Below are 16,445 nucleotides of genomic sequence, written 5' to 3' on the forward strand. Positions count from 1 at the left end.
GCAATTCAAGCCAGTCTCTTTAAATGAAGTTGTTGTAATCAGGTCTGAGTTAGTGGGGTTGACAGTGCAGGTGCTTGTGTGTGTTTGGTGCATCCTCCCTCAACAGATGGCCCCTTTGACTGGTGCGCAGAAATCCTGAAATTTTAAGATAGCAGGATGCATAGGAAACACATCGAGTCAGACGGATGGTGCATTTGGCTTAGGGGTGTCCTCCACATTGACTGGCAGCAGCCCTCTGGGGTTTCAGGTGTGAGTTTACCTGGCTTACCTGGAGATGCCACTGGGGCTCTGGGTGCAAACTGGGTGCTCTCTCAGTGATCTGCTGTCCCTTTCCCCAAAGCCTGGCATGCAGAGCTGTAGTTCTTCCCCACGATATATGCCAACCTCTCCTCTGCCCTTTCCCTGCCTCTCCTGGTTCTGAGAGACAAGCAAGGAGGGAGCTGGTTGCAGCAGGAGGGGGGGGGACTCCCTGGCTTCTTCAGTTTCTTCTGCTTCCGTTTCTGAGTCTGGACTTCCCTCTGGCACAGACTCTCCCCGCTCACTAAGCCCTGTTACCCCTTCAGCTTCTGCCACCTCCTTTTCCTGGTGTCCTCCCTCTGACCACTCCTTGTCCTCTCACCATCAGTCCCCAAGCTCTGAGCCGTCTTCCCTTGGTGGCTCCCCAGCTGCTGCCTCCCGCCATTACTCAAAACAACAACAAACCTCTGGTTACGTGAAACATATTCAATAAACACACAAGACGTAACCGGCTGTACGTTTGAAAAAATAATATATACTATTCATTGTATTGAATCGTAGATTTCAACAGAAGTAACTCATAAAGTTCAACGGGAAAAGTAGAAGACCCAGTGGATCAGTTCATTCTCTAATCAGTTTATGCATAAGGTCTGTATATGTGAAAGTGTCTCTTCCACCTGTCTGTCCATAGAGTCCAACAATCCACACGAAAGGCTGTTGCAGTTTCACAGAATCCTTTTACAGAGTCTAAGACAAGGATTTCCGGAATATTAGCCTTGTTTCGCTGTCTTGGGCTTCATCAGTAGTACAAATTCATATATGGTATCACAGGACAGTGGATCTTATAGCTACAGCAGCTACTACTATGCTATAAGATCCACTGTCCTGTGATATCATATATGAGTTTGTACTACTGATAACTGCAAGAAGATCAAACCTATCCATTCAGAAGGAAATCAGCCCTGAGTGCTCACTGGAAGGACAGATTGTGAAGCTGAGGCTCCAGTACTTTGGCCACCTCATGAGAAGAGAAGACTCCCTGGAAAAGACCCTGATGTTGGGAAAGATGGAGGGCACAAGGAGAAGGGGACGACAGAGGACGAGATGACTGGACAGTGTTCTCGAAGCTACCAGCATGAGTCTGACCAAACTGCGGGAAGCAGTGGAAGACAGGAGTGCCTGGCGTGCTCTGGTCCAGGGGGTCACAAAGAATCGGACATGACTAAATGACTAAACAACAACTACTGATGAAGCCAAAGACTGTGAAACAAGGCGTGTCTTAGACTCTGTAAAAGGATTCTGTGGAACTGGGTCTTCTACTTTTTTCTTGCCATTACTCTGCATCCAGCCAATCTGTGCCTCTGGGACTCATCCAATGAAACTGGGAGGCTAAAGAGAACTAACATTTAACCTGCAGTGCAGAGTTGAATGGTGGAACTCACTTCTGCAGGAGGCCATTAGAAGAGGGCTGGGCATTTGCCCATGGAGAGTAAAGCTTATCAATGGCTTCTAGCCACAATGACTCCTTCCCTGCTTCAGCTGCCACCTCTGGTTCTGGGCAGCAGAAGTTTAGGGCCAGAGTATTTCTTCTCCCAGATGGGAGACAAGGTTCCTCAACTGCCCTTCACTTCCCTCCATAACACGTGGAGAAACCACCTCCTTGACCGCTGGACCCCCTCTTGGTCTTGTCTGCTCCATCTGGCAGAGCCAATCTTTGCATGCAGGGGAAGCCCCTGAATCACTGGGGGTATGAGACCCCTCAGCTCCCCTCACCTGGTTCAGCTGGCCAGTCAAGGTTGTTTCCTGGGATTGTGGCCGCTGTCACACACTGGCAGCTTCTAGGAGTCGCAAGTGAGAGCCGAGAACACAGAACTGACACCACCCTGCACAATTTTATTAACAGGTATACAGTGTCGCCCATGTAGACAATGCCTTACGCAGAGTAAACGTAAGCAAAAAGGACAATAAATTGTAGAACTGTAGAGTTAGAAAGGACCATCTATTATGGGTGGAATAGTCATCTATTCCAACGCCCTATAACAGATAAATAGATAAAAAAACAAAATGACAGGAGCTGTGCTCCAAGGAGCCTACAGTCTCTCCCAACAAGCCACACATTGATGAACATGCGCTTCCAGTTTTCTAGACGACAACAGAAACTTGTAGGATTTGGTTGTCTGGGCAAAATGACCTCTGGAGGAGCACGGAGAGCGGAAATGGTAATGGGGGTGTGCCTCCCCCCCCCCTTTCAGGTTGCAGGATGAAAAGAGAAAAGAAGCTCAGCGCGACTGCAATGCCCTTCAGTGCAACGCAATGTTGTCCAATTAACTGTGGCGCTCCCAAATACCATGCATAAAAGAAGAAATATTTGTCTTCATTTTGCAGTTTATAAGGGGGTGGGGAGCAGATCCCTCGCAACAGGCAGCTGCTGAATCCTCAGTGGCGACAAATCCCTGTGTGCCTCCTCCCTTTGCAAAAGGCAGGGGAGACCCCCCCCACACACACACACCTTGTAAAAGCTATATCTGAAGCGTTAATATAATAGCAAATTGCAAACAGCCAGGGCTTCTTGGAAAAGAAGACTCAAGCAGAGCGGGGGGGGGGGGCATCGTAAGTCATGGTTTGTGAGAAGCTGGGTGCAACTTGGACTCCCAGGCTTTCTGGAAGTCCGCAAAGAATCAACTGAATCTGGAACGGTCCTTCTCTTCTGGTTTTTCGGGACTCTTCGACCATCAAATGCATGTTTCACAGCGGACTTGTTTCCTTCTCCAGAGGAAGGTCAAGGAAAAACCCTCCCAGTCCCTCGAGGCTGGAAGATGGAGGGAGATGCAAGGATTCGTGTCCGTTCAAAGCCGACCTTGTTTACACCTGCAAAGGTTTCCACTTGCCTGCTCCCTCCTTGGCGGCCGCCTTGGACCCTCCACTGGTGGCGCTTCTGTAGCAATAGACGCCAAAGAGCTTGTATTTCTTGTTGGGGAAGCCCAGGTTGCGGACGCCAGGCTCGCGGCCCCCACAGCGGCTTCTGGGGTTGACGATGGGGTAGCGGATGCTGCCGTCGCCCACCCAGCCGGCCTCACACTTGTCCAAGAGCTGGATCTTCCAGGCAGCGTAGAGCTGGCCGACTTTGGCCACGGCGCCTCCGTTCTTCTTGCACGCCTGGACGGCTTCCGGGAAGCTCAGTTTGCGGTAGGTTTTGAGGAAGTAGACTTTGCCTGGGAGGGAGAAGAGGGGGAGAGGCAATGTGGTGCAGTGGTTAGAGCAGCGATTCCCAAGTTGAGTGGTGTTGGGATGCAAATAGATGCCAGCAGAGGATATATTGATTGGATATAATCCTTCCTTGCGTCTCTGAGTTCACAGAGTGCCATTCCTTTGCATCTTAGAATTACAGTGGTACCTCGGGTTAAGAACTTGATTCATTCTGGAGGTCTGTTTTTAACCTGAAACTGTTCTTAACCTGAAGCACCACTTTAGCTAATGGGGCCTCCCACTGTCGCTGCACTGCCAGAGCACAATTTCTGTTCTCATCCTGAAGCAAAGTTCTTAACCCGAGGTACTATTTCTGGGTTAGCGGAGTCTGTAACCTGAAGCGTATGTAACCTGAAGTGTCTGTAACCCAAGGTACCACTGTATTTAAGATTACTTAATCCAAATCTATTTAGATCTAGTTTAGTAGATCTAGTAATCTAAATCTACTTAGATTACTTAAAATTAGCCTTTTAGATGAGCAATTCAGGATCATAGAATCATAGAGTTGCAAGGGACCTCCAAGCCCTTTAAAGCCCTATGGGGCCTAGGACCCACGTACCTACGGGACCGCCTCTCCTGGTATGCCCCGCGGAGGACCTTAAGGTCCACAAATGACAACACTCTGGAGGTCCCAAGTCACAGGGTGGTTAGATTGGTCTCAAGTAGGGCCAGGGCCTTTTCAGTACTGGCCCCGACTTGGTGGAACGCTCTGTCCCAAGAGACCAGGGCCCTGCGGGACTTGACATCTTTCCGCAGGGCCTGCAAGACAGAGCTGTTCCGCCAGGCCTTTGGTTTGGCTCAGTCTGACCCTTATGTTTCCCTCCCCTTATGGTTTTGATCTATGGGCTACTATTAAATAAATAAATAAATAAACAAATAAATAAATTATTACTACTACTATTATTATTAGTCCTCTAGTCCAATGCCGGAATCTCAGCTAAAGCATCCCTGACAGATGGCCATCCAACCTCTGCTTAAGAACCTCCAAGGAAAGGAGAGTCCACAACCTCCTGAGGAAGAACATTTGTTAAAGGGGTGTAACATGGGGATTAGCAGCTAATAAAAGTTTGGGTTCTCTTTTGTTTGGGGCTTCCAACCCACGGCCTGAGATTAAGAGTCTCATGCTCTACAAGTTGAGCTATTGGGGTTTGCTTCCTAGATCCCCTTTCCCCCCTTAAAAATACAAAAAGCCAAACACATGTGTGGGATATATCTTGATCATGGGTAGGCAAACTAAGGACTGGAGGCCGGATCCGGCCCAATCGCCTTCTAAATCCAGCCCACAGACGGTTTAGGAATCAGCGTGTTTTTACATGAGTAGAATGTGTGTTTTTATTTAAAATGCATCTCTCTGGGTTATTTGTGGGGCATAGGAATTTGTTGATTCCCCTCCCTAAAAAAAAAATAGAGTCCGGCCCCCCACAAGGTCTGAGGGACGGTGGACCAGCCCCCTGCTAAAAAAGTTTGCAGACCCCTGATCTGGACTCTTCCCATCTTCCCCACAACCCCCCCCTTCCATTTTTACGCTGCCAAATCCAATGAGAGGAGAATTAAACACCTGCCTTCAGGAAGGTGGATGAGGCAGCAAAAGGCACTCCATTTCCGAGTTGATCCGGGGCTATTTATCCTGCCCCTGATTACACAAATGAAGCCCCCCTCCTGCCAACTCCCCCCCCCCCCCGCAGACCCTCCCAGCAAAGAGTAATTTACGCCTTTGGACAAACCCCTGCAGGCTCATCCATCATTCTGAGCTGAATTACTGCCTCCTTGCCTGGTCCTGGGGGACGCGGAAAAGGCCAGCAATCGGTTAAATGTTGCTCTGAGATTTTTTCGGAGGGGTGCGAGGAGCGAGGAAGCCTGGAAGTTTATAAAATGATGCATGGCTCGAAGAAAGCAGACTGGGAAAATGTGTATCCCGCCCCCCCTCTCACCTGACGCTGGGCAGGAAGAGTCCTTTGACAGGGGGACGAATGATCATGGGGGGGAGTTTTAAGCAGAGGTTGCATGGGCACCCAAGCAGGGATCCTTTAGCTGCAAGTGCCGCCTTGCAGGGGGTTGGGCTAGATGACCTTTGGGGGGCCCTCCGACTCTACCGTTTTCTGATTCCATAACTTTGGGCAGCCAGGCGCCCCCTCACCGTTCAGATTCGAAGTGAAGCAGAAGGCATCATAGCGCTCGTCGTCCTTGTGGCGGTAGCCGTAGTTGCGCACCCCGACGGGGGTCTCCTTCCGTCCGCACTCGTCCCGCGGCTTGGAGATGGGGTACTGCACCGAGCCGTCCTGCAGCCAGCCGGCGTTGCACCAGTCCATGCCCTCCAGCCAGGCTTCGTGGAGCTGGTCGTAGGAAGCCAGGATCCCGTCCTGCTCCAGGCAGGCCTGCTGGGCGTCGTGGAAGTTCAGGCTGTAGCGCCCCAGGCGGGGGTGGTAAGGGAAGATCACCCCTAAAATGAAGCAGAGGAGGAAAAACAGCCCTCGAGAGCAGATCAGGGCCTTCCGGGCATTCTCAGACTCCGACTCCCATCATCACCCTCACTGCTTGTTGCGGGAATTTATGTATAGGTTGGGGGGGGGGGGTTTGCCCCTTCAGCAGATATCATGCACATGCAGCCCACTACCAAAACCAGAACAATCACTTTTGTGACTTTTGTGACTTGTCCCCACAAAACACTTCATCACGGTTTCTTCCTATCTATTCAAAGGGCCTCTGCTGCACGATACCAAATGTAAGAATTCACTGATCAATGTCTCTATGTTTTGGCTCACTGGGAAAACCTCAGAAATTCATATAGACAGGTGAGCTCAGCTCCTCAGCAGCCCCTCTGCCTGAGTGATGATCCCTGGCCTCCTGATACCTGAGTGCCAGACAGGTAGCCATTCCAGAAATAACAAACCCAGATGAAGACAAAAGGGTGGGATTAACTTGGCTGGGAAAGAGGGAAATGTAAAGATCTCTTTTGTTCCACTTGATGGGTGTTTGGTGGAGGGCAAGGGGAACCATGGGGCAGGGTCCAGGATGCTCAGATTACGGCCACCAGACCTCCCCTTTCATGATGTAACCATGATGCATTAGTGATGTAGTTTGGGGGGTGTAACATGGGGATTAGCAGCTAATAAAAGTTTGGGTTCTCTTTTGTTTGGGGCTTCCATCTTGTTCCACCTGGTGGCAGGTGGGAGTCCTGTCATGACAGTCTTCAATAAAGACCAAGCCTCCTGGCTGCTGTTTTGCTCTGGTATTCCTGGCTGGGGTCCTTTTGTCCAAGGGAGCCCTCAGATTTCTCCGTTAACACTGCTGAAGTATGCTGGTTCCCCCTCCCTGATCAAAGGAGAGGATTCCCCACTCTCAGGAGGGAATAGTATTGGCTTACTAGCAGTACATGCGAAAAGGACCAAGGGGTCTTGGTGGACCACAAGATGAACATGAGTCCACCGTGTGATGCAGCAGCAAAAAAAGCTAATGCTATTCTAGACTGCATCAACAGAAGTCTAGCGTCCAGGTCAAGGGAAGGAATAGCAGTACTCTATTCTGCCTTGGCCAGACCACACCTGGAGTCCTGTGTCCAGTTCTGGACACTACAATTAAAAAAGGATGTTGACCAGCTGGAATGCATTTTCTGTGCACACGATTGCTAGAGAGTCGCAAACAGACACTTCTCCATTTTGAGAAGGACTTATGGACTTCTGCGACGTGGGGGGCGTGGTGGGTTAAACCACAGAGCCTAGGGCTTGCCGATCAGAAGGTCGGCGGTTCGAATCCCCATGACAGGGTGAGCTCCCATTGCTCCATCCCAGCTCCTGCCAACCTAGCAGTTCGAAAGCACGTCAAAGTGCAAGTAGATAAATAGGTACCGCTCCGGCGGGAAGGTAAACAGCGTTTCCGTGCGCTGCTCTGGTTCGCCAGAAGCGGCTTAGTCCTGCTGGCCACATGACCCGGAAGCTGTACGCCGGCTCCCTCGGCCAGTAAAGCGAGATGAGCGCCACAACCCCAGAGTCGGTCACGACTGGACCTAATGGTAAGGGGTCCCTCTTCCTTTTTATGGACTTCTGCAACTTTTGAGGATCTTTTCCTGATTTTCATCACTGTATCTGTTGAACCCTGTCAGGCTTTCTGATGCGAGTAAACCTTCTGTTTTTCTTGTTTACTGAGTGTGATTGTCTTGTTAAGAGTGTCAGGGGCTGCTTGGATGTAGAGGGAGGGTGGGAGGAACCAGTTGGGGAGCTACCGAGGGCAGAAGGATCCGCCTGGGGAGTGGTGGTGGGACAACGATGAGTGGTCAGAGGGAGAAGACTGGGAGGGGTAGATGTCGGAAACTGAAGGGGCAACAGGGCTAAGTGAGCAGGGAGAGTCTGTGGCAGAGAGCAGTCCAGACTCAGAGGCAGAAGCTGAAGCAGGAGAGGAGGGAGGCCAGGAGGCAGAGATGGTGAAGAGTCACGGGGGTCTCCCCCTCCTGCTGCAACAAGATCCCCTCCCTGCTTGTCTCCCAGAACCAGGAGAGGCATGAAAAGGGTGGAGGAGAGGTTGGCTGCATGCAGGCACAAGCGCCAATTAATTGGGGGCTGGGGACCAGGAGAGGAGGGGCCATAGATGTCTGTGGGGAGGTGGGGATTATCGGCAACTGATTTCCATGGAGGAAGACGAAAGGGAATGAGCTGCTCTGCTCATTACGCCTGACACTCTACCAAGTCTGCGGAAACCACATTTTTGCAAGACAGATAGATATTCAGTGATTGACTAATTGAGACCAGTTGCTCCAACCACTTTTGCCTCTGGCCCTGCCCGCTGCTATGGGATGTGGCCCCCAGAAGATCCTAAAGGAGAAAATGTGGCCCTCGGGTTAAAAAGGCACCCCAACCCCACAGGAATGCATGATGAAAGACAGCTCATAGCCTCTGTTTGCAGCTCCCACCCTCACGGAGAGCATGCAGGGTCCTGTCTCCCTCCCCTCAATTTCCTTCTCCTCTTCCCTCCACCTCCCTTGCTTGAGAGTCTCTGGGGTGCTTTATTGCTGCTTTTATTGACTTTCATTGTCGCTGCAGGTTTCGGTGTCAGAAGCTAATAAAAACCAGGAAGAATGATAGCAGCTGGCAGATTCGTAAAACACCCCAACAAGAGAGAGAATTGGGTTGCTTTTGCTGCCGCGAGGTGGGGTGAATTATGGCATCAAGGGTATTGTCGTATTCCAGCTTTCCTTCTCTCTCTCTCTCTCTCTCTCTCTCTCTCTCTCTCTCTCTCTCTCTCGCCCTCACACACTTCCAACTTATTTGGCTATGAAGATCCCGAACAGCAAAGACACTTTCCTTTTGGAGGGGCTCCCCCACTCTTTCTGGCTTGAAGGAGGCAAAGGTGGATAGATGAGAATTTCAGAGATGTTCCAGCCTCCCCAGTATCCTGCCTCTGACAGTGGTCAGCCGGGGGCCTCTAGGAAATCGATAAGGAAGAGGGGTAAAGGCAACAGCTGCTCCCCTCACCCCGCCACACCCTCCAAGGAGGTGGGCTGCCTGCGGACAAGGAGGATCCATTCTTATCTCCTGTGAGAGTGCAAGAAGAGTCAGCCTAGATAGCTCATTTGGTTAGAGGGTGGTGTTGATAATGCCAAGGCAGGGATGCTTTAGCTGAAATTCCTGAATTGCAGGGGGTTGGACTAGATGATCCTCATGGTCCCCTCCGAATCTACAGTTCTGTGGTTCTGAGTCTTGCTGGATCAGGCTGCTACGTCATAGAAGAGGCATCAACTGGCCATGCTGATATAGGACAGAATGATGCCATCTTAGGAGAGGCATTCCCACATCACTTTCACACAAATATAAGATGGGGGACATGTGGCTTCCTAGTGGTACCTGTGGAACGGATCTGGGGGTCTTGGCAGACCATGAGCTGAACATGAGCCAACAGGGTGATGCAGCAGCAAAAACAGCTAATGCTATTCAACAGAAGTCTAGTGTCCAGATCAAGGGAAGTAAAAGTACCACTCTGTTCTGCCCTGGTCAGACCACACCTGGAATCCTGTGTCCAATTCTGGGCACCACAATTTAAGAAGTATGTTGACAAGCTGGAAGGTGGGCAGAGGAGGGCGAACAAGATGATCAAGGGACTGGAAGGTAAGCCTGATGAGGAACAGTTGAAGGAGCTGGAGAAGAGGAGACTAAGAGCAGATATGATAGCCATCTTCCAATATCTGAAGGATTGTCACATGAAAGAGGGAACGAGCTTGTTGTTCTCCTGCTCTGGACTCGAACCCATGACTTCAAGTTACAAGAAAGGAGATACCGACTCAACACCAGGAGGAACTTTCTGATGTTAAGAGCTGTTTGGCAGTGGAACGGTCTCCCTTGGGAGGTTGTGGGCTCTCCTTCCTTGGAGGTTTTTAAGCAAAGGTTGGACTGACATCTGTCAGGGATGCTTTAGCTGAAATTCCTGAATTGCAGGGGGTTGGACTAGATGGCCCCCGGGGTCCCTTCCAGCTCTACAATCTAGGATTCTATTATCTCCCACTTGTTTCCTCCTACAGGCGGTTGTGGAGACCTGGCCGGTGGGCCCCACCCCACCCAACCCGCCCGTCTCCCCTCACCTTCCAAGTCCAGGTTCACCATCCCAGCATCGTCCTCCAGCTCATTGGTCACCTCGCATTCGTAGCGCCCGTAGTCTTGGAGGGTCACGTTCCGGATGATGAGGGAGGCGTCCCCGGAGCCGTCCTCCTGCAGCGCCGTGCGGCCCCTGTAGCTCCCGAAAGCCCTGCGCTCCACGCCCATCGCCACAAAGACGTCCTCAAAGGACATGGGCTCCACCAGCTTGGTCCACTTCAGGCGGATCTCGTCAGGGTCGTGGGCCGAGACATCGTAGTGGAAGCGGCAGGGCAGGATGATGGTGCCACCCCGGTGGGTGACCACTTTCCCCGGCGCCGTCTGCACCACAACGGCACCACTGTCATCCTCTGCAAGCAGAAAAGAGAAGGGTTTTGTTGTCGGTTTTTAAGCATCCCGGATTTCGAACCCAGGACAGGTGGATGCAAGATTGGGCTGTGAGCTGCGTCATACTGAAACTGGGTTAATATGTGGGGATTTTAAATAGATTTGGGATCTCCCCCTCCCCTTAAGAAAAAGCAGTAATGAATAAAAAAAAATGATAATGCACTTAATCATTTACAAATCATCTGCTTGTTTTAATTTTCTGCAGTTTCTGCAGGTCTACCCCAGTTTTCTGCAGGTTAGTCAAACACATCTTGCAATGAAATAATACGTGATAGTGATAATAATAATAGATGTTTTAAAAACAGCAAGTCATAGAATCATAGAATTGTAGAGATGGAAGGGACCCCCAAGGGGAATTGCAGCTGAACGGAATGGGAATACAGTCGTACCTTGTTTCTCGAACCTAATCTATTTTGGAAGTTCGTTCAACTTCCGAAAACGTTCAAAAACCAAGGCACGGCTTCCGATTGGCTGCAGGAGCTTCCTGCCCTCAAGTGGAAGCCGTATTGGATGTTCAGCTTTGAAAAGCGGAACACTTGCTTCCAGGTTTTCGGCATTCGGGAGCCAAAACATACGAGTACCAAGGCGTTTGAGAACCAAGGTACGACTGTACTCCACAAGCCCCATGATTGGCAGGCGAAATAAAAAGTCTGGGTTAGAATCATAGGATCGTCAAGTTGGAAGGGACCCTGAGGATCATCTAGTCCAACCCCCTGCAATGCAGGAATATGCAGCTGTCCCAAAAGGGGATTGAACCTGCAACCTTGGCATTATCAGCACCACAATCCACCCAACTGAGTTGATCCAGGTTAGGGATCCAAGGTTAGTTGATCCAGGTTAGGGATAGGCAAATATGTCAATTTATGGAGCCATGCCCACTCTTCCCAGGCCACGCCCCCTCTCATAGACCACACCCCTCTCCCCCAGGCCACACTGGTTGAATTGGACTGAGCCCTGAAAAGCCCAGAGAGATCACTATCCCCTTCAACTCTATGTCCTTTTTGAGGGAGGGTAGGGTAACCTCCTTCACTGCTTTACAAACTAGGAAGTGTGTGCGGAGCCTTCGTGGGCACCAGAGAAAGACCTCGAGGGGATCCCTGAGCGCCCAGGCACCACTTTGGCAACTGCTGAACCGGGGTTAACCGTACAAGGCCAAAGTGCTATGGAGCCTATTGCATGAATCCACCAGGCAGCTCAGCGAATGCAATGCCAGGGGAGAGGGGGCTGAGCTCCCGAATCACGTATGTGCCACGCACCTGAGACATGCACGACTTTCTTCCTTCCTTTCTGAGGAGCCGCGAGCTGGAAGCAGAGGATCAAGACGGCAAGGTGGAGGCAGGTGCCGGTCACAGCCCTCGAAGGGAGCATCTGGAGAGGAAGGAAGAGGCGGATGATGGGCAAGGAGCCTGGGCTTGTAGAACCAACTCTGGAGTCCGCAAACAAGGCGGCTGAGCTCTGGGCTGGAACACTGGACCTACATTTGTGGGGCCCATGAAGCCTGAACTGTCATGGGGACCCCTTGGCAATGAGGTCTTCTTCAGTGGGGTTGCTCCAAGACAGATCAGCGCAATTTTGTGAAAAACATTAACTACTACATCTCAGATTTTGATTAAAATTGCTGGACTGGATGATCTCAAAGTCACTGAGGTGCAAACAAAGTTCCTATGCTTTATAGTTTTCAAGTTCGGGATGAAAATTAGGGAAACGTTATATACACGCATCAAAGTCCCAAAAATCTTAAGCAATGTGGACTAAAGTTGCTTTTGGGGGCCCCCTCTGGGATTAGGACCCCTGAAGCTGAAACTTCATTAGTTTCGTAGCAGATCCATCCCCGGGCTGGCAGGAGACTGCCAGAGTTTTCAGAGGCAGCCTCAAGAGAATAAAAGAGTCTGCCAGGGGCCTATCTAGTCTGGCATCCTGCATTGCAGGGGGTTGGACTAGATGACCCTTGAGGTTCCTTCCAACTCTGGCAGCCCTTTATTCAGAGGCACACAACCTGCAACCTCTACTCTTTTGCAGAGTCCCTCCTTGCATGCAGGACGTCCAAAGTTCAGTCTACAGCATCTCCCAGGGAGCCGCTGCCCGTTAGCATATATTTATAACACTGAAAGATTGGAAATCTAAATATAATATAAGCAGTTTTACAGACATTTGTTACTTTTCACTAGATGCTCTTGTTATTTTTATTAGATGTCCCCTTTCGTGGCTGTAAGTTTTTAAAATTGCTTTTAACGTTGCCGCAAGCCACCCTGGGACCCTAGGGAGGAGGTTTTCTTAAAATTATTGTCATTTTAATAAAGTAACATTTATTCAAAAGTGACAATACAGCTTTGTCCATGGCCATAATATCACAAAATGACCACTCCAATCCTCAACCCCACGTCACTGTCATGTGGGCTTGCTGAATGCCCACTACTACCAAAGTGGTTTGCTAGACATTTTCATTCATATATATATATATATATATATATATATATATATATATATATCATATCAGTTCCAACAATCATTTAATATAACTTCTTATCTAATACAGTATTTTAGACTTCCATCAACCAGCTCTGAAGATTTTCCATTCTTTATCACTTGTTCTGCATTTCTTAATTCCTCTATTACTTTTACTTGTCCTTAACTAATAATTCTTTTCAAAGTCTTCCTTGCAATATTTCACAAAGTCCTCCTTACAGAACTTCTTGCAGTCCTACTAGCATAATCTGTTTGTCACAATTGCTTTTCAAATAGTTCAAATATTTACTCCAGTCCTCTAAGAATCTCTGGTCCCGCAGGTTTCAAATCCTTCCTGTTAATTTATCTAATTCTGCATAGTCCATTAATTTCATTTGCCATTCTTCTTTCGTCGGTAATTCTTCTTGCTTCCATTTTGGTGCCAATAATATTCTTGCTGCTGTTGTTGCATATAAAAACAAGTCATAATCCTGTCTTAGTATATCCTCCGGTTTGCTAGACATTTTCAGTCAATATATCCCCTCCACAGACACCTATAGATCATAGAATTGTAGAGTTGGAGTCATGCAGGAATATGTCGCTGCCCCATATGGGGACTGAACCTGCAACCTTGGTGTTATCAGCACCACGCTCTAGCCAACTAAGCTATCCCCCCAGGTGGGTGGGAATAAATTTAATAGAATCATAGAACTGGAAGGGCCCACGAGGGTCATCCAGTCTGACCCCCTGAAATGCAGGAATCCTTTGCTTAAAATGGGGCTTGAACCCACGAACCTGAGATTAAGAGTCTCTTGCTCTACCAACTGGGCTATCCTCTGCTCGGCAGAAAAGGTCCTATGGTTTCTTGGCGATGTAAACACTTCAGTGACTCTTAATGTTGCCATTTGCTTTGGCAGCCCAAAAGATCAGAAAGAAGACAATATAGCCGTGAACTGTAAGGGAGACGCACAGATCTAAATAGAGACCATTCTTTGTGGTGCGACACCCCTTTTGCTTGTATTTATTTTTGATTGAGATTTGTCTGGCCAGTGTCTAGGACAATAAAGTTATTTGGATTGGATTGGACTGAGCTATCCATCATGGGCAGAATAATAATAATAATAATAATAATAATAATAATCAATACTAAGCAAGACTGGCCTGATTAAGTATAAGCCACCTTCCAGCGTCACTGTTTAAAGCCAGAACAATGAGGACTGAGACCTTGACTTCATTTTTAAAAGGTGGTGCACAGGTAAAGTCCCCAGCATCTCCGGTGAGACAGATATATATATACATCCTGTCTAAGGGTATAAAACAACTTCCCACATCTTCCTACATCCTTTGGCGTTAGATTGCAGGTAAGCAGCAGGGGGCCTCAGGGGGTGGAGTTTGCTTGTTAAAGACCCAGGTTGCAGATGATACTGAAGTCTCTGGCAGCCAGGCAAGACTTTGCTCAAGAGATGAGAAATAATTATGTCCTGCCTAACCCATATAAAGAAACATCCTTTCCTCACAAGGACACAAAGCAGAAGGGATTTACAAAATTCTCCTGACCTCCTGTTGTGACCAACAAATAATTATTATTATTATTATTATTATTATTATTATTATTATTATTATTATTCCATCCCTTTAAGAAGCAGGGTCAGGAAGGAAGATTCCAAACCCTGATCTCTGAGAAAAGGATAAATTATCAGTTTCTTTGTTCCCTTCGAGATGTGGCAAAAGCAGTCTTTTAAAAAGGCCATTTTCAGAACTAACCCCCCCCCCCTGCCCCCATTCAGCCAGGGATACAGTTTCCTTTCCACTACGTCCGATAGAACGCTTGCAGAAATAAAGCAAACAAATATAATTTAAAAAGTGGTACCCAACTCAGCCAGAAGAAAGGATGCCCTATCTATGAACATCTCTGAGCATCCCACAGAGCCCTCCTAAAATGCTTCAGCCCGCTTAAAATTTGGCGAGAGAAGAGTCTTCTTTTAAACAAACAAACAAACAAACAAACAGTTTTCCAAATTAAGTGCCCCCCACTTCTAGGATTTAAGTGGTCACTTTCTGCATGGGGGGGGGTTGATCTCTCTCCTCCCCTGCATCTATCCGACACAAACCCCCTTTTTTGCAAAGATGTGGCTCATCTTCCTCCTACAGAGCTCTGCATCCCTGCAAAAAAGTGGTACCCAACTCAGCCAGTAAAATGATTCTCTATCTCTCTCTCTCTCTGCATCCTGCAGCAAAAGCCCAAATGAGCCAGCACTGCATTTCATCAAGGTGAAATGTGGGGCAGGTGGGGGGAGGAACGGACCCGGGGATGGAACTTGATTTTAAAAATAAAAAGGACAACCCTGCAAGAAAAAAAAAGAGGACTCACTGTTTCTCCTTGAGAAGAGGGACGTCCCAGGGCAAAAAGAGAGAAATCTCAGAAGCTCAGCCGAAGTTGAGATGGAGATGATGCAGGAGAGGGGGGGGCGCTGAGAGAGAAAGAGGATTCCCGCCCCACCCACCCCGAGTGCCTTGAGTTTCCCCCCACCTTTCAACCTCCTTCCTTGTCCTCTATTTCCCAACCCCAGTTCATCAGCATAATGCTGACGGTATTGCAGGCTCCTCGGTTTTGTCAAATCTTAGTCAGCAGACTTCTATGGGGGAGAAAAGGAGAGAGAGGAGGAGAGAGGGAAAGAAGGAGGGAGAGAGAGGGAGAGAAGTTTTGCAGAAGGACAACTGCATTAGGGGACAGCCTGCAATGAGGGCAGAAGAAAGGAGGGTTTGGGATAAAAATGGGGTGGGGAGCGAGGAGAGAGGGGGAAAAATGTTTTAAAGGAGAACCTGCAAAACTATTGGGTGCTTTTCTCCAAAGCAGCCTCAAAGCTGGGGGACTCCAGCCAAGTGCACAAGTGTAGACGCCACAGCACAGCACATCAGTGCCAATTTTGGGGATTTTCCCGGTGTGTTCTTTTTCTGCTGCTTCCTCTTTTTTTGGCATTTTTAAAATTATTTTATAATGTAAAACAGAGGAAACAATCATAACTAGGTGGGGGTTTTTTGAGTAGGAACTCGGGGAAACTGAGTTCCCTTACCTTTTTAAAAAATTAAGTAATTTCTTTTTTTTTGGTCTGGGGGGCTGGAACACCCAATGCCTGAGACCAAAACCTACCTACCGTATTTTTTGCTCTATAAGACTCACTTTCCCCCTCCTAAATAGTAAGGGGAAATGTGTGTGTGTCTTATGGAGCGAATGCAGGCTGCGCAGCTATCCCAGAAGTCAGGGGTATATCTGTAATCAATAAAGTTGTGGTGGTTTCTAATCCACATCAGTTTGCTTGAGTTTATTAATCACATCTTACATTTAGCCACTGCTTGGTTGGCAAGGCACTGCGACTGGGCCCACGATAAACAAACAAACAAACAAATATCATGATGAGTCCCCCCCTTCCCCCCCGAAAAAGCACTGGTTATAACATCAGATTTCAAAGGCATCAAGTTAAAAGAATGCCACGGTGGTTTGGGGACACTGGAAACCTCAAGAATTTTTTTTTGTTGGGGTGAGAAGACACA

At 48.7% G+C, this 16,445-nt stretch overlaps 1 protein-coding gene across 1 annotated transcript; it reads right to left on the reverse strand.

Annotated features, from left to right (window-relative positions):
* Positions 1 to 2,110: 2,110 nt before the first annotated feature.
* Positions 2,111 to 16,295, reverse strand: HAPLN4 (hyaluronan and proteoglycan link protein 4). The gene is made up of 5 exons (XM_028713931.2): positions 15,265 to 16,295; positions 11,705 to 11,816; positions 10,049 to 10,411; positions 5,621 to 5,923; positions 2,111 to 3,449 (listed from the first exon to the last, which is right to left on the reverse strand). The coding sequence occupies exons 2-5, from the start codon at positions 11,814 to 11,816 to the stop codon at positions 3,100 to 3,102; spliced, it is 1,128 nt and encodes a 375-aa protein (XP_028569764.2). The 5' UTR covers positions 15,265 to 16,295; the 3' UTR covers positions 2,111 to 3,099.
* Positions 16,296 to 16,445: the final 150 nt, after the last annotated feature.

Source organism: Podarcis muralis, chromosome 18, assembly GCF_964188315.1.
Source record: "Podarcis muralis chromosome 18, rPodMur119.hap1.1, whole genome shotgun sequence".
Classification (NCBI taxonomy): domain Eukaryota; kingdom Metazoa; phylum Chordata; class Lepidosauria; order Squamata; family Lacertidae; genus Podarcis; species Podarcis muralis.

What these genes read in the sequence shown, in the direction of transcription:
- HAPLN4 (XM_028713931.2), bottom strand. Translation starts at nt 11,816, where the DNA reads ATGCTCCCTTCGAGGGCTGTGACCGGCACCTGCCTCCACCTTGCCGTC. An exon ending in GGTGAACCTGGACTTGGAAG is followed by an intron (nt 5,924 to 10,048) that starts GTGAGGGGAGAC and finishes GCTTCATTTTAG; the next exon opens with GGGTGATCTTCCCTTACCAC. An exon ending in CTTCACTTCGAATCTGAACG is followed by an intron (nt 3,450 to 5,620) that starts GTGAGGGGGCGC and finishes TCTCCCTCCCAG; the next exon opens with GCAAAGTCTACTTCCTCAAA.